This window comes from Marmota marmota, unplaced genomic scaffold (assembly GCF_001458135.2).
Source record: "Marmota marmota marmota unplaced genomic scaffold, marMar, whole genome shotgun sequence".
NCBI lineage: Eukaryota > Metazoa > Chordata > Mammalia > Rodentia > Sciuridae > Marmota > Marmota marmota.
The window spans coordinates 3,377,620-3,400,938 of NW_026000026.1; the positions used below are offsets into that span (position 1 = coordinate 3,377,620).

At 58.1% G+C, this 23,319-nt stretch overlaps 1 protein-coding gene across 2 annotated transcripts in view; it reads right to left on the reverse strand.

Annotated features, from left to right (window-relative positions):
* The window catches only part of Phactr3 (phosphatase and actin regulator 3), a 172,951-nt gene that overhangs the window by 36,884 nt on the left and 112,748 nt on the right, over window positions 1-23,319 (reverse strand). For both annotated transcript variants that reach the window (XM_048810719.1, XM_015478753.2), the window contains 4 exons: window positions 21,637-21,819; window positions 13,930-14,142; window positions 9,112-9,286; window positions 8,135-8,382 (listed from right to left, as the gene is read on the reverse strand). In XM_048810719.1, the coding sequence (XP_048666676.1) occupies window positions 8,135-8,382; window positions 9,112-9,286; window positions 13,930-14,142; window positions 21,637-21,819 (819 nt within the window). The remainder of the gene's footprint in view (window positions 1-8,134; window positions 8,383-9,111; window positions 9,287-13,929; window positions 14,143-21,636; window positions 21,820-23,319) is intronic.

The following is a 23,319-nucleotide window of genomic DNA, read 5'->3' on the forward strand; positions in this document are numbered from 1 at the left end:
AGAGGGGAGGGGGGAGGAGGGGGAGGAGGGGGAAGACGCCCTTCAGAAGCCGTCATTCAGCAGGAGGTCAGGGGGCAGGGGTTGTCTGAAGGTGAACCCTAAGAAACGGGACCCCGGAGATGTGGTGACCCAGGCATCTGATAACACGTGAGCCGCGTGGGGGGAGGTGGCGCTCGGGTGGTTCCTGGTGGTGCTTGAATTTAAGGAGGGCGGCCCCCTCTGCAGCTCCAGGTCCTCCCCAGTGGACGTGTGGAGAGCAGAAGACGTCAAGTGTCACTCAGGTCCCTTTTTAGGTGTGCAGAGGCATATGGAAAGCCCCTGCAGGGATTCCCTCTATAAGGTGAAAAGCCACCTGTCATTGTCACGGTGAATTCACAGGACTCTAGGCGGCCATTCAAAACCAGACCATGCCCCGTGGAGCCCAGAGGTGCTGACGTGCTCAGTGGGCTGCAGGATGCTCAGAGAACCTGGACTTGGGGACTCCCTGGGGCAGCTTGGGTCAGGGACCGGCAGGCTCTGGGTGTCTCCTCAGGGTGAAGACCGAGTCTAGACTTTCCTTGGAATCTTTGAGGTCTGGAGCCGAGACATTCAGTGCTTGTTGAATAAGCAGCAAAGTTTAAAAGCTTTAAAAGCTTTCTAGAAAGCACGCAGACCCCTACTCTACGTGGAGTCTCTCTACTCCTGCTCATGTGTGCCGAGGGCAGGCCACTGAGCCAAGGTCCAGGAGGTCGGGCCAGGCAGGAAGCACTGCCTCCCCGGGTGCTTCAGCCACCTTTCCTCCCGCTGTGGGGGCGCATCTGCAGCGTAGGCAGCCCCTTACCCTCTGCCCTCCCGCCTGCAGCTCAAAGTAAACCCTGTACAAATGCTGGGGCTCTTTTTCCTGTTAACTATGGGATGCACAACATAAAGCTCACGAGCCTCTCCTAAAGGGTGGTCCCTGAAGGGCATCTGGCTGCACACCTGGCCGAGAGCCTCACCAGCAGAAGGCACGGAGGGCTCCATCTAGGACCAGGAGGGCCTCTGGACTTGTGGGCCATGGTGGATGGCCCCAGGACATGCATGGACAGGGCGTTGGCAGGACTGCCCTCTCCTGGCAAACAACACAGGTGGAAGCTTCTAGCAGGTGGGGCAGACGCACGGTGGGCACTCCTGCGGGGGCAGTTTCCTGGGCTCAGCTGGGAGGTCCCTTCAGGAAGCACCACACTCAGGATCCTGAATATTTGTCACTTCATTGTGTTTATCCCCAAATCAGACCCAATTTGCTAAGACGGACACTTCTTGCCACGAACGATGATGACCAGTGGCAGGAGTTGCGTTCTTCACCTCCCAGGTAGCCCTGGAGTGGGGGAGATGCTGGGGAATGCACTGCACCATGGGGGACAGTCAGCTGGGTCCCCTCCTGCACCTGCCCGTGGGCCCGGGCTCCTGCTGCATCTCCACAACTGCCGGCTCCCCGGCCTCCTCCGCCTCCCCTCCGCCTCCCCGGCACTCACCCAGACTGCCCTCACAGAGCGGGAAAAGCACCAGTTAAATGGGATCCTTACATGTCTCTGCAGCTTTCTCAGGTCCACAGTGATCGGGGAGGAGGAGGAGCACCCACCGCTTCCCAGTGTCCGTGTCCTCGCCCACCTTGCGAGATGGGGGCCAGATGTCACAGAGGACACACGGTGGGTGGTCACACCAGGCCTGTACTCGGCTCAGAAGGGCTGGGATGAGTCTGGCCCACGTCAAAAGAGGGGCCAAGAGGCATGTCCTTCAGGCAGTTCACACTTTGGTTTTTAAGCTTTAAGTTGAAGTGAAATGATGGACCCATGTATGTAGCCCTGGGATACTTCAGCCTCGAATTTGATGAACAAAAGGACAATCGCTAGGCCCCGGTCGTGGCTGGTCTAAATGGCCCCCACTGACCACCATGCAGAATGTTCCCGTTTCCCCTCACAAACCATAAGGCCCTGAACACCTCCACGCAGCCGCTCCCCAGCAGAAGGCAGATGCCCCTCAGGACACAGGGCAGCCCCATGACCAGTGACTGTCAGGTCCCACTGTTCACCTCAGCCAGGTGTCACGGCCATTCCACAGGACAACCAGGACCCCGGGCGTGTTCTGGGAGCTGCTGCTACAGAGACGCATGCTGTTACAGTGACAGCAGCTCAGGAGACGGTGCCAGCCAGGTGCCACGGGGCTGGTATGTCCCAACCCTCATCGCCAGCCTGCGTGGGTGTGGCACCCAACACACCAGTGCCACCTGAGCGCCCCGTGCGGACCTGGGCTCTGAGTGCTGGCTCCCCCAGGTCCTCCGGTCAACACTCCCCTCGGAGCACAGATCTGGGGCATCACACCTCAGAGGCCAGCTGAGGGGACTCGCCAACACCAGGAACAGCACTGCACAGAACCAGGCCACGGTGACCGCTGGGCTGCCGGTACCTCTGCTCACCAGGCATCCGACTCACCTCTGCCCCACCATGCAGGACCACGGACCAGGGAGAGACCCCCACCCTGGGGCTCGTAGAGGGTGACACAGGCAGATCTGGGGGCAGCAGCGTCACCAGGTAGGGAAAGCTGGGCTTGTGGACATCTTAAGTGACAGTCTCTTGCAGTCCCACACTGCCTCTCCCTGGAGCCGGGTCCCCCACCCCCCCACCCGGTGTCCAGGACAGGGCCTGGGTTCTCAGCTACATGTGGGGACCCAGATGAAAGGGGCCCGACACCTGCTGTTCCAAGGGTGCCTGGTGCGCAGGCTGTGGTGGCTCCGACGGGGATTCCTTGTTTTCCCGTGAGGCCACGGCAGATGACCCTGAGGACAAGTTACTGTGAGCACCCTGTGCCTCACAAGTCAGGCCCTTGGCTAGTCTTGTCTCTCGGGTCCCTGTGACAACTGGATAAGGAGGACGCAGCTGTCACCTGCAAGGATGGACAGTCAGGACCTGGACTCGCCATGACCTGCCCAGGGTGTTGGGTACAGAGCCGTGAGGCAGGAGCCTGAGAGTCACCCGACCTGGCCTGGGGCAGGTGGCTCGGGGCAGGTGCCACCTAGCGGCCTTCTCCTGCTTTTCTTCCCTGAACACCACGAGGACTTCACCAGCCTGTCCTGCTACAGGGGGCACCAAGGGTGAATCTCCTCGTCCCTGATCCTTGCTCACCAGGCACAACCATGCCGATCTCCAGCGTGTCGACTGCACGTGGTGGAGCACAGATGGGCCTGTCTGGCTGCAGGACATGGACATTCTTATTAAGTTGATAAATTTGCTGAGAGAATGAGGCGTCATCCACATCAGCTAGGGACGTCCACAGAAGCAGCAGCCAGACAACACTCAGCGGCTGGGGCTGAGGTAAGGTACAGGTTCCCTGTGCTCACGCTCCTAATGAGGTGACCAGGACGGTTCTCACCCTAGAAACGAGAGCTCACCCACAAGCACGGCAGGCAGGACCATGTCCAGCTGGGTCACTGCCAACCTTCCTACCACCTCTGGTTTCACCCCATTCCTACAACTGAGGCACAGAAAGGGTGAGCAACTTGCCCAAGGTCACAGAGCTAGTAAGAGACATGTCAAGACAGGTGGAATCTAATCTTCCTCAAATTATTCTATGAAACAGAAGAGGAGGAAACCCTTCCAATATTACCCTGAAACCCAAACCAGACAAACACACATCAAAGAAAGAAAACTTCAGACCAATATTACTGATAAACATAGAAGCAAAAATTCTTAATAAAATACTGGCAAATTATATACAAATACATATTAAAAAGATAGTGCCCCATGATCAAGTTTGGGTTCATTCCAGGGATGCAAGGTTGGTTCACCATAGAGAATGGTCAATAAATGTAATTTATCACATCAATAGACTTAAAAGACAAGAATCACATGATTATCTCAAAAGATACAGAAAAAGCATTTGACAAAATACAGCATCTATTCATGTTCAAAACACTAGAAAAATTAGGAATGGTAGGAACATACCTCAACATTGCAAAAGCTACATATGCTAAACCCAAGGTCAACATCATTCTGAACGGAGAAAAATTGACAGCATTCCCTCTAAAAACTGGAATAAGACAAGGATATCCTCTTTCACCGCTTCTATTCAACACAGTCCCTGGAAACTCTAGCCAGAGCAATTAGTCAAAAGAAAGAAATTAAAGGGATACAAACAGGTAAAGAAAAAGTCAAACTATCCCTATTTGCCAGTGACATGATTCTATATTTAGAAGACCCCAAAAAATTCCACCAGAAAACTTCTAGAACTCACAAATGAATTCAGCAAAGTAGCAGGATATAAAATCAAAACCCATAAATCAATTGCATTCCTATACAGCAGAAATTCATACATAACAAAATGAAATTAAACACCTATTTCTCACCCTGCACAAAATTCAACTCAGAGTGGATCAAGGACCTAGGATTAGACCAGAGGCCCTGCACCTACTTGAAGAAAGTGTCAACCCAACTCTCTATCATGTCTCTTAGGAACTAACTTCCTCAACAAGACTCCTAAAGCACAAGAAGTAAAATCAAGAATCAATAAATGGGATGGAATCAAACTTCAAAGCTTTTTCACAGCAAAGCAGATAATCAGTAACATAAACAGAGAGCCTACAGAATGGGAGAAAATCTTGCCACCTGTACCTCAGAGCATTGATCTCCAGAATATATAAAGAACCCAAGTAATTAACGTAAAAAAAAAAAACCTAATTAATAAGTGGTCCAAGGAACTGAACAGACACTTCTCAGAAGAAATATGATCATCAATATATGAAAAAATGTTCAACATCTCTAGCAATTAGAGAAATACAAATTAAAACTACACCGAGATTCTCTGTCTCCCTAGTCAGAATGTCAATGATCAAAAATACGAGTGATAAATGCAATTCCTGTTAAAACTCTAATGACATGTGGGTGAGGATGTGGGGGAAAGGTGCACTTGGGCATTGCTGGTGGGACTGCAAGTTGGTGCCACCACTATGGAAAGCAGTGTGGAGATTCCTCAAAAAACTCGGAATGGAAACCACCATTTGACCCTGCTATCCTACCCCTCAGTTTACAGCCAAAGGACTTAAAATCAGTGTCACAACCCCATCAATGTATAGTAGCTGAGCTATAAAACCAGCCTAGGTGCCCTTCAGCAGGTGAGTGGCTGAAGAAAATGTAACACGTGTGTGTGTTTACATGTTCTCTATATACACACGTGTATACGTGTGGACCTTGGATTCCAGCCTCCAGGGCCATGAGAAGCACTTTCTGTCATTCCCAAGGCACCGTGTCTGTGGTACTATGTTAGAGCAGCCCAAGCTGAGTCGGCAACATGCACGAAGTGGGAAGGCCTGCTCCATCCCACAGGAGCACGGCTCAGGCACCCGCCTGTCCTGGCCCCGGGGGGCGTCCTGTCGTGAACAGGCTGGGAGCTGAGAAAGCCAGGGCTGAACCCCTCCCCTGCGGCCCTACCTCCTGCAGAAGCCCCTCTGCCCTGGCGCCCTCCCCCACGTGTGCTTCCCCTGGGCTAGGAGCGGGGACCGCTCTGCGAACAAGACTGGTGTGGTCCCCGTTCCTGGCCTTAGCACAGGAGAAAATGCAAAAGCATGTTTTCTTAACGGTCATTAAAACTTGAACCCTGGGGTAGCAACGACACAGAAATGGTCCCTTGTGAAATTCGCCTTCAGTGGCCTGATGCTCCCAAGGTTCTGCTGTCCCCAGGGCTGACCCCACACACAGTGTGAGAGTGTGCAAGCAGATGCTGGTGAGCGCGCGCAGTGTGTCCTGCCTCCAGCATGAGGTGAAGCCCAGCCTGTGAAGCCCTCCTGTGCTGACGAGACCCACAGACACCCAGCCTGGAACCGATCGTCAGACCTGCACTAAAGCAGACCCCACCCGGTGACCCCAGGCAGCAGACTTGTCCTCTCCCAGCCTTTCTCAAGGCCAGCCTGCCTCTCACTGGGCCTCGGCATCTCCAAAAATTAAAGTCTAAAGCAGATGCCCAGCCATGCCCACTGACAGAGCAGCCAGGGTCACGAAAGGTCTAGAACCTCAGCTCCCTCGGGATGCTCACGGGGGACAAGACGATGCCCTGGCTCCATCATGTGTGTAGACGTGTGGCCGGCGGATGGGCGGGCAGCAGACACACTGCGGTTGTCCTGAGAATCGATTGGTCTACGGCCAGCACTTTCTGCTTCCTCGCCACATGTGGGCTGAGGCAGGGCCAATGGGGTTGGGACTCGAGATGCTGCAGAGACACCAAAGCTGATCCTGGTCCTCAGGGGCACAGCAGGACCCCACACAGGCTTCCCCTCTGTGGGGAAATTCCCCCAAACAACAGTGTACCCTTCTTGTTAACCAATGCTGAAACTTCCTCCCGCACAGGTCGGGTCAGTGGTCTGTAACCCTGGGGAGCCAGGGACACTCCTGGGAACCTGCTTCCAGGGGCTCAGGAACGGCAGATGACAGAGGCGTCGGGAACTCGCTTCTCACCCTGTTTCAACCTCACTGTCCCTCGGGCAGCGCTGAGATTCCTGGCCCACGAGAGGCTCGGGTGCCTAACCTTTGATTACAGCATGCCTGGTGGCCAGGAGTCCAGACCTCACGTCCAGCTGCCTGGCAATGCCCATGACAGGAAGCCCGGGAGCCCTTTCCTGGAGAGGGTCTCCTCCCACCCTGGCCTGGCGAGCAAGGACAGTGCTTGCGGCTGGAGGCCTTTCTCCGTGCCAGGGCCTGAGCCAAGGGGACGGGCCTGCCCCCCCAAGCCCCAGAGAAAGCCTGGCAGGGAGGTGAACTGATGGGGCAGAGGCCTGGGCACAGACCCCAGCCTGGCACCAACTGGCCACGAGGCCTTAGCCTAGTCACATGGCCTCTCTGCGCCTCAGTTTCCCCATCTGAAAAGTGCCACCTACTTTGTGGGGTTGCTGTGAGGACACAGCGTTTCCTGTAACAACCTGACCATGCCTAAAACGTGAGACACACCCAATAAGACAGGGTGGCCATTGTCATTGACAGTGTCCAAGAACCACGTTACAGAGTGTGTGAGAGACTCACACAAGGTCACACTCCAGGTGCAGGGCCCAGTCTAGGCTGATGGTCCCCAGCCCCTCAGGGTCGCTTCTGATGGGTAGAGGCCAGGGAGGCTGCTAAACATCCTGATGCCCAGTACAGCCTCCACAGCAGAGCCTCCCCACCCCCAAATGCCACTAGTGCCAAGGTTGAGGCTCCTGTTGTAGCCCATGACTCCTGGTTGCACCTGCTGGTCTCAGGTGTGAGCCACGTAACTGTCCTGCAGGAGGCCGATGGGCGTTTAAGGGAAAGGCTCCAGGGTCAGACGTTTCTGAAGGCACCACCTCTGGAGAGCTGTCCACTGCCCTTTGGCCCAGGGCTGGCTGAGTTTCTGCCACAAAGAGACCAACTCAACTCTGAGTTGCCCCCCCACAGGACCCCAGTGCCCCCTTGGTATCCTGCGCCCACCTCACATTGCTCAGACCAGGTGGAGAGGCTGGGACGGGGGCAAGGTGGCAGGAGGGACACTGCGCAGCCCTGGGCTCCCAGGTCCACCTGGCCTTGGCACTTGCCACCCATGTCCCTTCAGCTCCAGCCAGGACCAGCATCACCCTCAGCCACCACACATTCCCCCTGGACACCTGAGGAAGAGGGCCTGGCCTCCTCTCACGGACAGGGAGGACCCCACTTCTGCCCACCCACGCCACTTCTGAATGGCTGTCCCCTCTGGGGCAGAGCAGTTCAAGCACTGTCCGTCCCTCCACGTCTCACTCTGCTTTTGCCCTTCTCTAATTAGAGCTTCTGCTGCCACGTCTAAACCTTGGGCACACCTTGGCAGGGTGGCATCCTCAAAGCCACCTGCCGCTCACTTTAATGCAATTTCATACACCAAAGAACACGTACCTGAGAACAGACACTCAACCCTCCAGGTACGACAGGCTCCCCGGGTGTCCCCAGGTCCTCCCAGCCTGTCTGCAGGCCTCAAGACACATCCCAGGAGAGGCGCCCCCAGGAGCCTGCCCTGCGTCTCTCTGCACACTCAGGCCTGCACCTGGCCCCTCAGCACACTAGGGGAGAGTGCCAGCGCTGACGTGGCCGTGTGCCTCAAGCCCTGGTGGCTGGCTGCCTGGGCCCACGCTTCCCATCGCCCTCCTCACCAGAGATGACGGAGTCGTTCAGCACCTCTTCATCCTGGTACAAAAGCAAGTCGTCCTGGAGCTCAGAGTTCACCAGCAGGTTCTCCTTGTTCTCCTCCGACTCCTTGACTGCAGTCCGCCTGTTCTCCAAGACCCCGTCGGAGCTCCACGCCTCCTCCCGCTCCTTGCCCCGCTCCATGCTGGACGTTCTCGACAGACGGACATCCACCCGCTTCTTGGGAGACCCTTTGCCTTCCCGTCCTTGAAAACTAGATCAGAAAGACCCATGAGTTACGTGCCAGCCCTCACCTGGAAACCCGGCAAAATCCACTTGGGGCAATTATCACTAGGGTGGCCCCGAGAATGTGCAGCTTCTGTCCCAGGCACCTGGGCAGGGAGTGATGGAAGGACCATCGCCCTGGGCAGGAGGCTCTCCTGGAGAGCACAGAGCATGCGGGGACAAGGCCTGCCAACGCGGGGTGCAGCAGGCAGGGCTGCGATCAGGGACCTCACAGGGGCCAAGAAGGGCATCTGCTCCCCTGATACTCCACCAAAGCATGTGTCCTGTGGCCCAACCGCCTCCAGCAACCCCTTCTCCTTCCACCCCCAGGCCACGTGGATGGAGAGCGAGAGGTGGCTATGGGCACAGGGCTTCCGACCTCCTGATAGGATGCTCCAGGCCTCAAGTTCTGCACAAAGAGCAACCTGCTGTCAGCTGCTCCTCCCATGACCCCCTACATCCCGAGGGCTCACGGAGGAGCCTCACGGCCAGGTCCCCTCACACACAGCCCCAGCCCCCACGGCCTCCCACGGGAACCAGGCCAACTCTGTGGTCTGCAGAGTCCAGGGCCTGACTCTTGTTCAGAGATTGTCCAGGATGCCAAGAAGTGCATGAAACTCAGCCCTGGGCCCTGGTGACCCCTGGGCGGCAGGTCCACAAGGCCAGCCTGGTGGGAGTTCTGGTAGCACAGGCGTCCTGGGCAGACTCTGGGCCTCACCTGTCCTGACGGTGCTTCGTGGCCAGCGCCCTGTGCAGCTCTTCCATGACGCGGCTGGGGGGCAGCGGCCGGTGGACCGTGGTGAGATGAGGGGACCCCGTGGGCGTGGAAAGCTGTCCTCGGAGGGGCGGGTCTGCACTCTTCATACTGGGGCCTTGAAAGAGCACAGCTTGGCCTGGACGTGGAGGAACCAACCGGATCATCACACTCCATGCTGGGACCAGGGCCTTGCTGAGCCACGGGACCAGGGGCAGAGGACCCACGCCTCCCCCAGCCCAGCCAGACCCAGGCACATCCCTGTGGGTTTCCCTCCATCCACGGGGCCCACCCTGCTGGGGCTGAGCTGGGGGTGGGGGGTGCTGGGGCCGAGCTGGGGATGGGGGGTGCTGGGGCCGAGCTGGGGGTGGGGGGTGCTGGGGCCGAGCTGGGGGTGGGGGGTGCTGGGGCCGACCTCCTTCCTGCCTGGTCTCCGCTCAGACGAGCCTCCTCACTTCCCTGCCAGGACCCAGCATCCTGCAGCCACTCTCGCTTCATGTGGACCCGGAAGCCCTCCCCAGTTCTGCAGCCATCCTCCAGCCCGGTGCTACCAGAGCCACCCTCTGCCTCACCCTCCTCTGCCTCAGCTGAGGGACTCTCTGGAAGGTGACTCCATATGCCCCTGCCATCTTCCTCAGGATGCGATGCGCACTCACACCCAGGTCCAAGGCCCCTTGCGCTGCCTGCTGAACCCCCCCCCGGCTGCACCTCTTCCTTGTCCCCCCCTCACCCATCACCGCAGCCCCTCTCCCGGCTGCTCCCTCTGCCCGGGATGCGTCCCCTTCCTCCGCTCCTGTGCCCCCTTCTCGGTGAGGCCCTGTGTGACTCTCACCGTCTGGAGCCCTGACACCCACCCTCAGGACCGGAGGCTGCCCCAACCCCCTCCTCCCACTCAGGGAGGGTGACCCTGTGGGATCCCTGGGGCAGACCGAATCCACCTCCTTCACTTCATGTCCCCAGGCCTAGCTCTTAGAATTTGTGCAAAAACCAGTTATTTACATGCAGTGAATCTGAAGCTCCTCAGTAGGCAAACTCGGTCACATTTAACAAAGCGCAGCCTCCCTACGGCACACACTGCCCACAGTGGGCTGCGAGGCCAGCCCCGAGGGAGGTGCTGGAGCTGCAAAGCCCTGGGTTTCTTCCTAGGAGTCGGCCTGTGGTCTCTTCACTCACCAGCACATGAGAGTGGGGTGGGAGCAGCCGTGGCTCAGCCTGCCTGTCTGTATCAGGGGCCACCAGCTCCTTAGCACAGACGACACCAGCAGCCCTGTCCCTGTTCCCCCTTGGGGCCCTACACACTGGGCCCTCCAACATCCCAGCAGCTGGTGCAATCAGCCAATTCTTTTTAACCCCAACAGGAAGAAACAGGGACGTAAGTCACACCCATTCCCGAACATGCAGCAAGTAGTGGCCCCGGGCACTGCTGGAACATGAACAGCGTGACCAGAGCACATCCAAAGGCAGACGGTGCTCTGAAGTGTCTTGGAGGATCTCGGCTCTTTCGCTTTCTTGGTGAGGCAGAGCCAGGCTCCAGCACACCGTCCAGCCAGAGAGGTGGCCAGCAGAAAGAGTCCAGGGAAAGAAGGAGCCACGTGGCAGAGGGGAACTTTGGACCGAGACCTGAGGAACAGGGAGGTGACAGCCACGCAGAATGTGACCACACTGAACAGGGCCTCCAGCAGCCATTCCCCATGCACCTCAGCATTCTGCAGACCACCCCTGCCCATCACAGTGGCCCCGCCCTGAGCACCTGCAGGCGGTCCCCAGTGCCACCCGGGCCCTGTCTAGCCAGCCTTGCCTCTGGCCTCACCGAGTCCTACGAGACGAGTTTTACTAGACATGCTGTACAGACAGGGAAACAGGCAGCGCGGCCTAGCTGAGACTGCCCAGGGTCTCTGGACCACAGTGGACCACAAGGGTGACAGGCAAGCTCTCCCTCCACCGCTCCGTGGGTCACTCGCCCACCCTGGAGGCATGGTGCCCAGTGGGCCTCTCTGGCTCCCATTTCTCAGAGGAGGAAACCGAGGTTCAGAGCAGCTCAAGGGCATGCCGCCTGGAGACACACAGCTCCAGTAACAACCGTCAGAGGTGGAGGGACCTTGCCATGGAGGGAACTGTCACCCTGAGGGCCGAGCAGGGAGAGCTCGTGGTGAGGAGGGGACTCACCTGTCCAGGACCCACACAGGTGAGACACAGGAGGCAGGGCCCTGTGGACAGGGGCAAAAGGGAGAGGCAGGAGGGCAGCAAGCAGAGGCACACCTGCCCACCTCCATGGGGCCCGCGAGTCACGGGGCCCAAGACTTTCGAGAAAAGACCGAGATCTGGCCCACAAACCAGAAAACAGGACCCCGGCAGACACCAGATCCACTGCCGGGCCTTGATCTTGGACTTCCAACTGTAACCGCCCAGTTACTCTGTCAGCAGCTGGAGTGGACGAGGACACCTGCAGCCCTGTGCCAGGGGAGAGCGGGCGGCAGGTGGAGACGCAGGTGCCAGGGAGCTGCGTGTGTCAGGGGCCTCTGCCCTCGGAGGCCCCGCAGCCTTCACACGCTGAGGCAAGGATTCCCAAAGGAAAGGAGAGCACCCGAGATTGAGGCGAAGCCACCGGGGCGTGGGTCCACCCAAAGGAATCTAGGCAGATGTCCAGAGCTCCTAACCACGCTCCCAGTTCAGTCTCCCAGGAACTGGGGACAGTCAGAATACGTCCTCCTGATGTCCTCGAGTTCCTCTACCTGGGGGGAGGTGGAAGTCAGAGGTGCTGGCAGGCAGGCAAGCAGGAGATGGGCCCCAAGGACCTAGAAGTGACCGCGGGTGTCTCCTGAGGTCCAAGCTCCCAAGCGCAACAGAGCAGACAACCCCCGGCTGCCACATCTGAGGGTCCGGAAGAGCGGAGCCCTCGCAGGAACAATCCAAGGCCAGCACGCTCCAAGCCATCCCAACCTGCGCCAGGCTCCCGCGGTGGGAAGGGGCTCCACCAACGTGGCAGCAGAGCGCCCTACTCTAATTCAGTGTCCATGTCACCCAGAGACGGGAGTTCCCGACCTTTCCAGAGATGCAGACAGCAGCTCACTCGCCCTACACGTGCCCATTCCACCAGTCAGCTGCACTTGCTGGGTGCCTGCTGTATGCCAGCACAGTGGCTGTGTTCAGCTTTGACAGTGAACAAAGGGCCGGGGTGCTTGGGCTGAGGAGGCAGCTGAGCCTGTCGAGAGGCTTTCTTGGGTCCCAGAAATGCAGTAACAAAGGACCACAAAGGAAGGCCTTCCACAGCCCGACAGGCCAGAGGTCCCAAATCCAGGTATGGGCAGGGTGGGCTCCTGAGGACACGTGGGAGAGATCCCAGGCCCCTCTCCTAGCTCCTGGGGCTGCCATTGCTCCTGCCTCTACTTCCATCTTCAGGTGTCCTCTCCGCATGTCCTTCCCTGTCTCTATAGGGACTTCCACCCAGTGACACTGTTGATAAGGCCATAAGGTTACCGGTGGGCCCGAATCCGAGGGGACACCACCCAGCTCACTACTCAAGCCAAAACAACATGGCACATGCTGTGGGAGGAGGCGTGGCACTACAGGGTTGGGGTAGGTCCCCAAGACGGGCAGCTTGAGCTGAGCACCAGGGTGCAAGGGTGCTGGTGGGGAGCTGGGAGGGACCATCCAGCAGAAGGGTGACCTGTCCCCACTCAGCCCTTCCCCACCCAGTGACACATCCTCGCACAGACTGACCCTTGGGGGTGAATAACAGTGTGCTGGGTCACACAGCCACCCAATCACCGCCATCCTGGTCCCAGCTCCAGAGTCCCCCATGCCACATACCCACTCTGGTTCTGGGGTGCTGGAATGAAGACTTAAATGCTTACTTGATCAGAGTAAGAGGGCAAGGGTCCAGGTAGAGGCACCCCCCAAAGGGCACCCAGGGAGTGTGCGCTGTGGCCACCTGCTGAGCTCCAGCCCCAGTTCCTGGCCCAGCAGCTGATGCCCAGGTCAACACATCATGGAGGAGGGGACTCGGTCACCCGTGCAGGCAGCTCTGTGCCGTGGCCACCAGCATTGGGCTGAGAACTGAGTTTGAGTCCCCAATGGCTGTGGCTTGGGACAAGTTCCTGGAGCTTTCCTGAACATGGTTTTCTAAACTGCAAATTAGGAACCTACGCCTCCCCACAGAGGTTGGCCTGTGGGTTCAGCAAGGCCCTGGTAAGAGTCCCCCTGGTAGGTGGTCTCATGGGGCCGGGCCTGGCCTGCTGTTGGGGATGAGCTCTTGAGAGCAACCACCTCTCGGAAACGGCCTGATCCTCCCTGAGACCAGCAGCTCCAGGTTCCTGGCAGCAATGGGACAAGGGTACCCAAGACGGAGAGGAGACGGGTCACAAGGGGCCTCTGCCCAGCTCCACACCCCTCTGACCACCACCCTTATGCCTGGCTCGGCTCTGCCCTGCTGCACAGAGCTCCTGGCAAAGAGAGTCAGCAAAATGGAGACCAGGAGGGGGAGAGGGAGAGGCACCTAGAGAGGCAGAAATAGGCTGCTGCCTCTCCGTGTCTGCAAGGAGCCCTTCCGACTCCACAGAGAGGCTGCTCCCACTGGCCTGCAGGAGAAGTATGCCCTGCGCTTGAGCCCTAGCCCCAGAGGCAAAGGGCCAGAACCTGCCCAGAGTGGGGCCCAGCAGGACTGGCGGAAGTTGTGGATGGATGGCAGGAGGGGTGCAGGGAAGGATGGATGGATGGACGGACAGATGGACAGACGGATGGAAGGGAGGAAGATGGCTGAGGACAGGATGCACACAGACCCACCTGTGACGTTTTTCGTGGTTTTGGAGTTTGCCTTGGGTGGTGGAGTGGGCAGCAGTGGGGGGCTGGGGAGCTGGCCCATGGACCTCTCCAGGGGTCTGGGCGGACTTTCCAGGGAGTCAGGCCCAGATGAGGCTTGAGAGAGCTCGTCGGTGGTGGGCAGGAGGCTACCAGGGTCTGCGTCCTCCCCGCTGCAGGCAGATGGCACCTTGGTTGCTTCAAAGGCAAAACAGAGCACTCACAACTTGTTCCCGGGACCACAGTGGTGAGCGAGCCACACAAGGGGGACTGGTGGGAGGGGTCCCTTCACGTGCGTACTGACTCCCCCCCCCCCAGGTCAGCCATCAAGTGGAGGGAGGGAGGCCACCCTGAGTGTGGGGGACCCTGCCCCTTTCCCACACAACAGACAAGGCCCCCTCACCTGCACGGTGGCCACTGTGACAGGCCGGGGGTCAGACAAGCCCAGGCCCCAGGTGCCTCTGCACTTACTGTGCGTATCCCAAGTCACTAAACCTCTGTGCCTCCACTCGCTCGTTGTCCCTGTACTCGTGACAACAGCCCCTCAGAGATTACTATGAGGTTTCAGCAGGAAGTGGCAGGTGTGTGCCTGGTACATCCAGACGCTCGTGCTACCAGTTCTGGCTTTATGTCCAGTTTCCAGCAACCCTGGCCCTGGCAGGCCAGTCCAGACAGGGGAGGCTGGCAGTGAGATTGGATTTTGAGAAAGGGCAGCTGGCCCACAGCCTTGTCCTCTCTCCAGTTGCATGTTGAGGCCCACTGCCTCCTAGAGCACCCCAGGCTGCTACCCTCTACCTTCTCGTTTCTCTCCTTGCCCAGCCCACATTCCACTGTCCACCATTTTTGTTTGTTTGTTTTGGTAGAGATTGAATCCAGGGACACTCAGCAATCGAGTCTCATTTCCAGTCCTTTCTGTTTTTTGAAAGGACTTTGTCTCACCAAGTTGTTTGGGGGCATCACTTAGTTGCAGAGGCTGGCCTCAAACTTTCAATCCTCTTGCCTCAGCCTCCTGAGCCACCCGGCTTACAGATGCACACCAAAAAGCCCAGCACTGTCCACTATTTCAACAGCAAGCCAACAACGCCCCAAGCCCCTTGCCCAGCTTCCTTTTCACAAATCCTGCCTCTGGATCAAGCCAGGGCCCACCTGCTCCCACCCCTGCAGGAGGAAGACCGTGACGTGAGGGACTCTCAACCTTTAGGGTCCAACTTGGCTTTACTGGGGGGCGGAGCACGTGGGCTCCTGGGTCAGCTAATGAGGTCCTCCTGTCTATGTCAGGGTGTCTGCGGTGTCTGTCACTGGCGGGATTCACCGTCTCTGAACCTTGCTGGGACTTGCGCCCAGCCTGCGCTGTCCGAGGTGCTGAAGTCACAGTCAGGCTGGACACGGCAGGCCTGTCCCTGCCCTTTAAGTACCCAGTGAGGCCGTAGATACGAAGCCACAAGCCGTACCCTCAGCCGCCCCCTCTTCTGGGCCTTCGCCGCCTCTGACGACTGCCCCCCAACTCCCAGGGAACATCTCAGAACAGATGCAAGTGCACCCAGCTGCCATGAAGGGGACCTCGGCCACCGTGGCAGGCTTGCACTCTGGCCCTACAGGGTGTCTAAGCGAAAATACTGAGTTTATTTTATTGTAATTACCAAACTGTCCTCACAGCCTCTTTTTAAAAACCCCTGGACCTCAAGACTGTTATTGTGTCCAGCGAACTGTAGCCTGCAACTTTTAAAGTTCATGATTCTGATGAGTTGTTTCATTTAATTTTTTCTCTGATAATACAGACATCTTACGAGTCCTAGGTCAAAACAGTCGTGGGTTTTCCTTGTTAAGCCGCAGGCCACTGGTTACTTGAAGAAATTAGAATCAAGTTCCAGCTCCCCAGGAATACCAGCCTGGCCATGGCTCTGTGGCCACTTGCCATGAGTGGCTACCCTGTGGACAGGAACAAAGACACTAACTCTAAGGACACACGCTCAGAGCTGATGCCCTCAATACCTAGCACAGGACCAGGACTGCCAGGCACAGGAGGGCAGGAGTTCCCGTCCTGCAGGGGACTGGTCCCCTCCCCTGGAGTTCCTGCAGCCACACATCCTGGAGCCCTCTCCCTCTGTGGGGTGCTGTGCGGGTGGAAGCCTGTGGAGCAGCCCCGCACCTGTGGCCTGCCCTGACAGCTGGACTCGGCATGCCTCCTTGCTCGATGGATCGAGTCTGGGTGAATGGGTCACACTGACACCCAGCAGGATCCCAGTCAGGAGGGACGGAGACCCAGGAATGGCTCTCCAGGACTCACCCAGGCCAGTCTCCTGCTCTCCTCCTCCTCCTCCCTGTGTGCTTGAGCCCTTTCAGATAAGTGTGCTGTCCTCTGTGCCTCCGTTTTCTCATCTGCATGAATCTCTGCAAAAGCAACCATCCCTGTCCACAAGGCAAAGGCTGGCATGAGGTCACCCAGTGTGAGCAGCCATGGGCCATGCTGCCAGATGAGAGCATCATTAGGCAGGCAAACAGGCCTCCCTGTCTTAGGAAGGCAAGTTCAGCCTTGGAGGCCACTCCTTGTCATGAGGGCTGTCCCGCACCTTGAAGGCTCACCAGCAACCATGGCCTCACACCACCAGGTGCCCACAGCCGTCCCCAGGTGAGACAACCCTGATGACTACAGACACTGCCACACAGCATGCCTGGGGACAGTGTGCCCAAGGCTGGCACTACTACCCTAGGTAAGCGCTGCTCAGATTTTTAAGGGACATGCATTGCGGTGGAGGGAGGCCCAGGTGAGAGCCACAGCTGTGACGTTCTCATGGCCCCAGCTGGGTCCTGCAGAATGGAGTGCTGGGCAGGCCCGTTTGGCCCTCTGGGCCCCGTATCCTCTCAGGGGCCCTGGAATCAGCATTTCAACAAGTCTGTGTGGGGCATGGCCAGGTGAAGGGCCTACTGGGGGAGGGAGCACGTGGGCTTGGGGCCTCGCTCCTGGGTCAGCTAATGAGGTCCTCCTGCATCTTGTCAGTGCTCTGAGTAGTTTTTCACCAGAAAGCATGGATCTGGCCTACGCACCACTGAGAGACTGTCCCCCTGGCCCCTGGTATCAATTTCGCCATTTCTTTAGATCACGACGATCTACCAGATGAAGACCAGCCCAAACACTCCTGATCTCCTGTGCCCTCACCTTCAGCTACACTTTCTGCTCCTTTGAAAATTAAACGTATCAAACAGGTCCCCAGACCGCATCTCTATCCTCACCACCTGCTCCCTCTTCCTCCCGCTGGTGAGGCCTGGACCCTCCGGGAGCCCTAGCTGCCCTGCCCAGTCATTGCCTGGTCTCCATGTGGGCTCTGCCCCCTGTACCAGCTGCCTAGGAGTCCAGCCTGGGTCTTCCTCCCCATCCGCCCTCTCAGGAGTCAACCCCATAACTGGACCTCTGGCTTCAGAGCCCCTCCCATCCCTGGTGACGCCTGACTGCTCCTCTGAGCTCTGGACTCATAGCCACCCGACATCCCCAGCTGGAGGTCAAACAGGCATGAGAAGACACACCCACACCCAGCTCTCGATTCCCAACCGGCTCTCCCTTGTTGGCCACCTTCTCTCACCTGTCCAGTGCCAATCCAGCTTGGAGTGTTACTGAACATCTGCAGGGTCCAGGTGTTGTAGGAGTTGCAGCCATGGCATGAGCCAGACAGGCCCCACCCTCACCAGGCTTAGTGCCACCCAGGCCGCCAGGCACCAGGACTGGGCGCCCACCAGGCCTCTCTCTCCTCCTTGCTCCACGTCTTACTCCCCCCATTCATGGTCAAGCCCTACCAGCTCCACATCCGAAAGATGTCAGAACATCCACTCGTCCCACTGAGAGCTGCCAGGGCCTCTGCCTGAAGCCCCGCTGGCCCCCTATGGCCCTAAGCTCCACCCTTGCCGCCCACCCATCCCAAGCCCGTCTTCTCCCCCAGGGATCAGAAAACCTTCTCTAGAGGGCCAGAGGGTGAATGTTTTCTGTGTGAATTTTATGGTCTTTGCTGCAATTACAGTCTGCTGATACGGACAACTCTGAAGGCCTGGCCAGTCCAGATGGCAAAGTCTCTCCTGGTTTCTCACCAATGCGGCCGTGGGGCCACCTCTCACTCTCAGCACTGCCCAATAGGACTGTCTCCTCCCTGTCCACAGGGCAACCACTCATGGCAAGTGGCCACAGAGCCATGGATGGGCTGGTATTCCTGGGGAGCTGGAACTTGATTCTAATTTCTTCAAGTAACCAGTGGCTACAGGGCACCTGGATCCTCTGGGAGTGAGTCCAGGGTCCCATGCCACCCTTCCAGGCAGAGAGCAGGTGGGAAGCAGGTGCTGAACAGAGGGAGGTGGGCACCCCACAAGGCCTCCCTCATCTGTGCCAGAGCCTTAGCAGCACCTAAAGGCCACACGTTCAGGGACAGGGTGCAGAATCTGGCCAGCAGCTTGCAGCTGGAGAGGCCCTGTTCAAGATGTAGAAAAGGCTCACATCCCAGAACTTTCCAGAAGCAGAACAAAGGTTCTTGGCTCTAGTTTTGGTGTAGACTTCTGTGGTTAACATCAAACCCCAGAGCCAGGCATGGTGGTGCACGCCTGTAATCCCAGTGCCTGGGGAGGCTGAGGCAGGAGGATCGCAAGTTCAGGGCCAGTTTCAGCAATTTAGCAAGGCTCTAAGTAACTTAGCAAGAACTTCTCTTGAAATTAAAAGAAGTCTAGGGATGTGGCTCAGTAGTAAAGTGCCCCGAGTTCAACCCCTAGTACCAAAGAAAACAAAACAACAACAAAAAAATAGACAAAACTATCAAACCCCAGTGTTGTCTGTGCTCTGTGGCCTTAGGAAAGTGACCTCACCTCCCTGGGCCCGTTTTGTCAATGCATCAGGTGGTCACAAGATAACTCAGTACAGCTCACCCAGGGCCATTTCTTTTTATTAGTGCACTCGTGGGAACCAAGGTGGGCACCAGGTGGGCCCTGCCCAGTCACACAGCACTGAACAGGATCCTGTCCCACGAATGTTTAAACACAGGCTCCTCCCAAGAGCCACAGGGAATGCTCTGCTGCTACTGTGGCAGCGTCCGAACCAGACCAGGAGAAACAGTCACCCCCACACAGAAGCCCAGTCCCCCCAGATCACAGTGACTGCCAGGCCCTTTGACAGGTTCTCTTCCTGGGAAATCTGCAGTACCTGGACACAGCGCCCACACCACCCACCCACCGTGACTGGAGCACATGCAAACAGCAGCCCCCGATCAGGTGTCACCACCTGGCTAAAGGGGAGCCACCTGCTAGACAGGGTGACCCCTCTCCCCAACCCCGGGAAGTTCATGGAAGGTCTGATTATGAAGAGAATCTGACTTTCTTGGACCCTTCAAAACGCAGCCGAGATCTAGAACAGCAGTGAGCGCACTGGAGAGCGCCCAGGGGCTCCTGTACAGACTGCGGCCTACAGGGCAGCATGTGAACCTGCCCAAGGTCAGGGAGAGAAGCTGGGCCCAGGGGCAGGCACTCACATGACTTGTCTGCTTGGTATTCTGTTTTCTCTGACATTGGGTGACATCTGTCAGGAAATTAGCTGCAACATGGAGGGACTGGGCCCAGATGTTGGCTGCTCCTTGGGTGCTGAGGTTCAGGATGTGAGAACAGGAGAGGGCAGTACTGGACCAACAGCTGGTCCTCCCAGCTCTGAAACAGGAGGCTTCACGGCGACCTCAAGTCCCTTACTCAACAAGCAGTGACTACCTCGTTACCTCCACAGGCCTGAGGCCGGAGGTGACAAGTGAGGCCAGGCAAACCCCACAGAGAAGACCCCACAGTGGCTGATAAACCGGCCCAGTGGGGCCTCGGCTCTGGTGGTCGCAAAGAAACTGCACATCTAGATTTTTTAAATATTGAAAAAAATTGTAAGCCAATGTTTAAAGCAGCATTCACGATCTGTGCACTGTCACAATCTGTTCCCTCATTGAGGTGCCCCTGCAGGGCGGGCTTCGAAACAGACCCAGAGGCACCTGCTGTGGGGACAACACTCCTGGTGCAGGACCAGGGCCTGCAGGGCATGGCAAGATCACAGGCTTAGGAGCAAGATGAAGGTGGTCCCACATCCAAGGACACACAGCCAGGAGGGGCACCACCTCTCAGGGTGTGTCTGCAGGCCACCCGAGACAGTGTGTCCAAGGGCTGGTGACCATGAGGACAGGGATGGTGATGATGGCTCATCATGAGTGGGGCAAAGCTTTCCGAGTGCCTGGGAGCACCAGGGCTGAGCTGTGTGTTCCAGGGATGGCCCGATTTGAGCAGCCCTTGGGTTTGTGTGACATCCTCATAGTTGATTAAACAAGCTCAGAGAGGTTACATGACTTGTCCATGGTCACACAACGTCCCACATTAGCATCAGCCTGGTGTCAGAGACGGTGTCCCATCCATCTTTAGGGGACTCGCTCAGCCTGCCGGTCTCCTTTCCATCATGGACCCTGCTGGTCTCCTGGGCCGTTTCCACTTAGGGCACAGCACACGCCCTGAACACAGCTGTCCACGCACCCGTCATCACCAGGGGCCTGAGGACCCGCCTGGGTCCCCGCGGTTGACGCGGACCCCCTTTGTACTTCCTGCTCCTGTTGGTGTGTGTCACTGAGTGACCTCACTTTTGTTTCAGTTTATTTGTAAGGAAACCCCTCTCCTGAGCCTGAAGCCACTTGTGCTGAGCAATGAAAATAAGTACAGCACTATTGAAATGTTTTCCCATTGTCTGTCCCCGTGCCACCCACAGGACATCACTCATGTCCCCAGGGGCTCAGGGCCCACAAGGAGAAGCTGGGTGCACAGTAAGGAGCCTGCACTCCCCATGCCCCGCACCGCAGGCATGTTGCTGCCGGGTCCCCACGGCAGCACTCTACAGGTGAATCCCCTTCACTCCCACCGGACTCTCAGTGCCCTCCGGGAAGCTGCCCAGCCCTCACCTCTGCCCCAGCTCTGGCCGCACCCGACCACCTCCAGCCAGTCAAAGGCCCCTGCTCTCTCTGCTCCTTGGCCAACTAAGGCCCCGAGATACCACGGCCATTTCAGGAGTGGGTTCACTGCGCCCGCCACCCCTTCCATCATCACCTCTGGCTGCTTCTGAGCCTCCAGCCCAGGGCTGAGTGGCTGCATCGGAGCCACCTGGCCCCTCCCAGGACAAATCATCAGCCTCTGGGCTCTGCCATCCCCGCCTCCTGTTCTCTTCCTGGTGCCCTGCTCCTTGCTCTCCGCGGGGTCTTCTGCACCTGGCCCTCAGGCAGGGGCAGCCCGGAAGGTCCTCCATGCAAATGCACGGCTACAGCAAACCTCTGCTCCAAGAGCCCAACCCAAGCCACACAGCCGGCCACTGTGCTGGGGTCAGCTGAATACCCCCACCCCAGACGCTCCTCCTCCAGAGACTTCTGTCCCTGAAAGTCCCAGTGAACACACAAAGGCATACCAGAAAGGTCACCCATGAGCGTCTTTAGCAACTCACTCAGCTGCGCCAGACTTGGGAAGACAGAAGGGTGGTTCTTCACGTGTTTGTGCCAGCTCTGTGCCAGGGCGTGGCAGAGCGTGGCAGGGCTAGAAGCAGCGTTCTTGAGAACAGTGCCCCATGTGAGCTGTGCCTGAGCCCTCAGCGGAACCCCAGTTGCCCCCCAGGCTAAAGATCATTTGGGGACTAGCTCAGCCCGCAGGGTCTCCAGCAGGTACCTGCATCATCCAAGTGGGTGTCCGAGGACAGTGGCTCCTCCAGGGAAGCCTGGCCCTCCCCGGTGGCCATGGGGCTTCCTGGCTGCACGTCATTTGCTGTCAGCATCTCCTGCTTGGGAGTAGAGGGTTCGCTCTGTGTGGACCGGGGGCCTCCGTCGGGGCTGCACATTTTGCTTTCAGCATCTGCAAGGAAATTGAGCCATCAGCAGGGGCACATCTCTCTCCCATGTCCTTTTATTCTTATAGGACTCCTTGGGAAGATGCCACCCAGGCCCTGGTGCCCACCCTCCCCAGGGAGTCTCTCCTCTGTGCTCCCAGCCCAGGCAACCTGTGAACCTGAGCCCCTGGTTTCAGTGTGCCCACTATGACGCCAACACCTGCAGGACGCTGGACAAGCCCCCACCTACATCCACTCTCTTGCCATTGGCCTCTGTCTCCCCTACTCTGGTCCTGCCCTCTGCCTGATGGCTTGCTGGGCTGTGGGTACCAGAAGGCCTCTGTCCCAACAGCAGGCTCAGGGACAAACCAGTGTTCTCCCTGGACATGTCCTCCCCGGGTGCTGCGCTCTTGCCAGGCACCTCTGTCCTGCTTCCCTTGGACACATCAGCATGTGGCCAATGGTGGGCGCCTTCCCTGGGGGAGAGCTAGAAGGGCAGCCTGCAGATCTACAGCCAGGATGAACTCAAATGTGAGCCTGAGGTCTCAGCAAGGCCAGCGGATTCTTCCCAGGAGGGAGGGACCTGGGTACAGCCAGGGGACTCACTGGGTGGACAGGACTGGGTGTCACACCACTAGTGTCTTGGCTTGCCATGACGGTTTGCTCATACTTGACCACCTCCGTGAGTCTCTGCCACTGGATCCCCTGGAAGGCAGAGGAGCACATACCCAGGGGCACAGCGTGGGGCCCCACCTTACCTACGCCCCCCCATGCCCTGTGTGGCAGGGGCAGCTGCCTGCGTTCACAGGCACCCACACCAGGTCCTAGAACAGCCTCATTATTGCTGTCAATCATAACCCCTCTCCACCACCATCACCACAGTAAAAATAAGATGGCTGGGTCACAGAACTGGAGGGGCCCAGGTCTCCAGCATCATGAAGACCCCACGCCCCCTGCAGGTCTACAATCTGCCCACTGGCCTTGCAGCTCAGCCACTTTGCAGGGTCCCTCTGGGCCGTGCTCCGAGTGCCAGCCCAGAATCATGCTCAATGAGAAGTTCGTTCCCAAAATAGCCCTGGTGCCAGGGCCGTTGCTAGGAAACACTGGTTGGGTGGGGGCGGGGTGGCTCAGGCCCTGCTCCTCTCACTCAGGGTCAGTGGGCTCCCTGCAGCCAGGCTGCTCCACACTCACTGCTCTGCCCCTCGGAGGGCTGCGGAGGGAGTGCAGGAAAGCGTGCTGTCACGCTGAGCAGGCACACGGGGCAGGCAAGCCCAGGCCTGTGCACACAACATGCACACAGCATGCACACACAGCCCCAGGACCACAAAGGAACCAGACTCCAGTTACTACTGTCCAGTTCCCCAGGAGCCCGCGACTCCCGGGTCACTGAACACAGCGCCGAGGTACATATCTAGTGACTGCGCATGAAATGCCTTAAATTATTTAAGAAACTGCTGAGTCAGTGCACACAGGAAGATGGGGGAAAGTTGTTCAGGGACACCACGGCGTCCACGCAGGTGGACGTC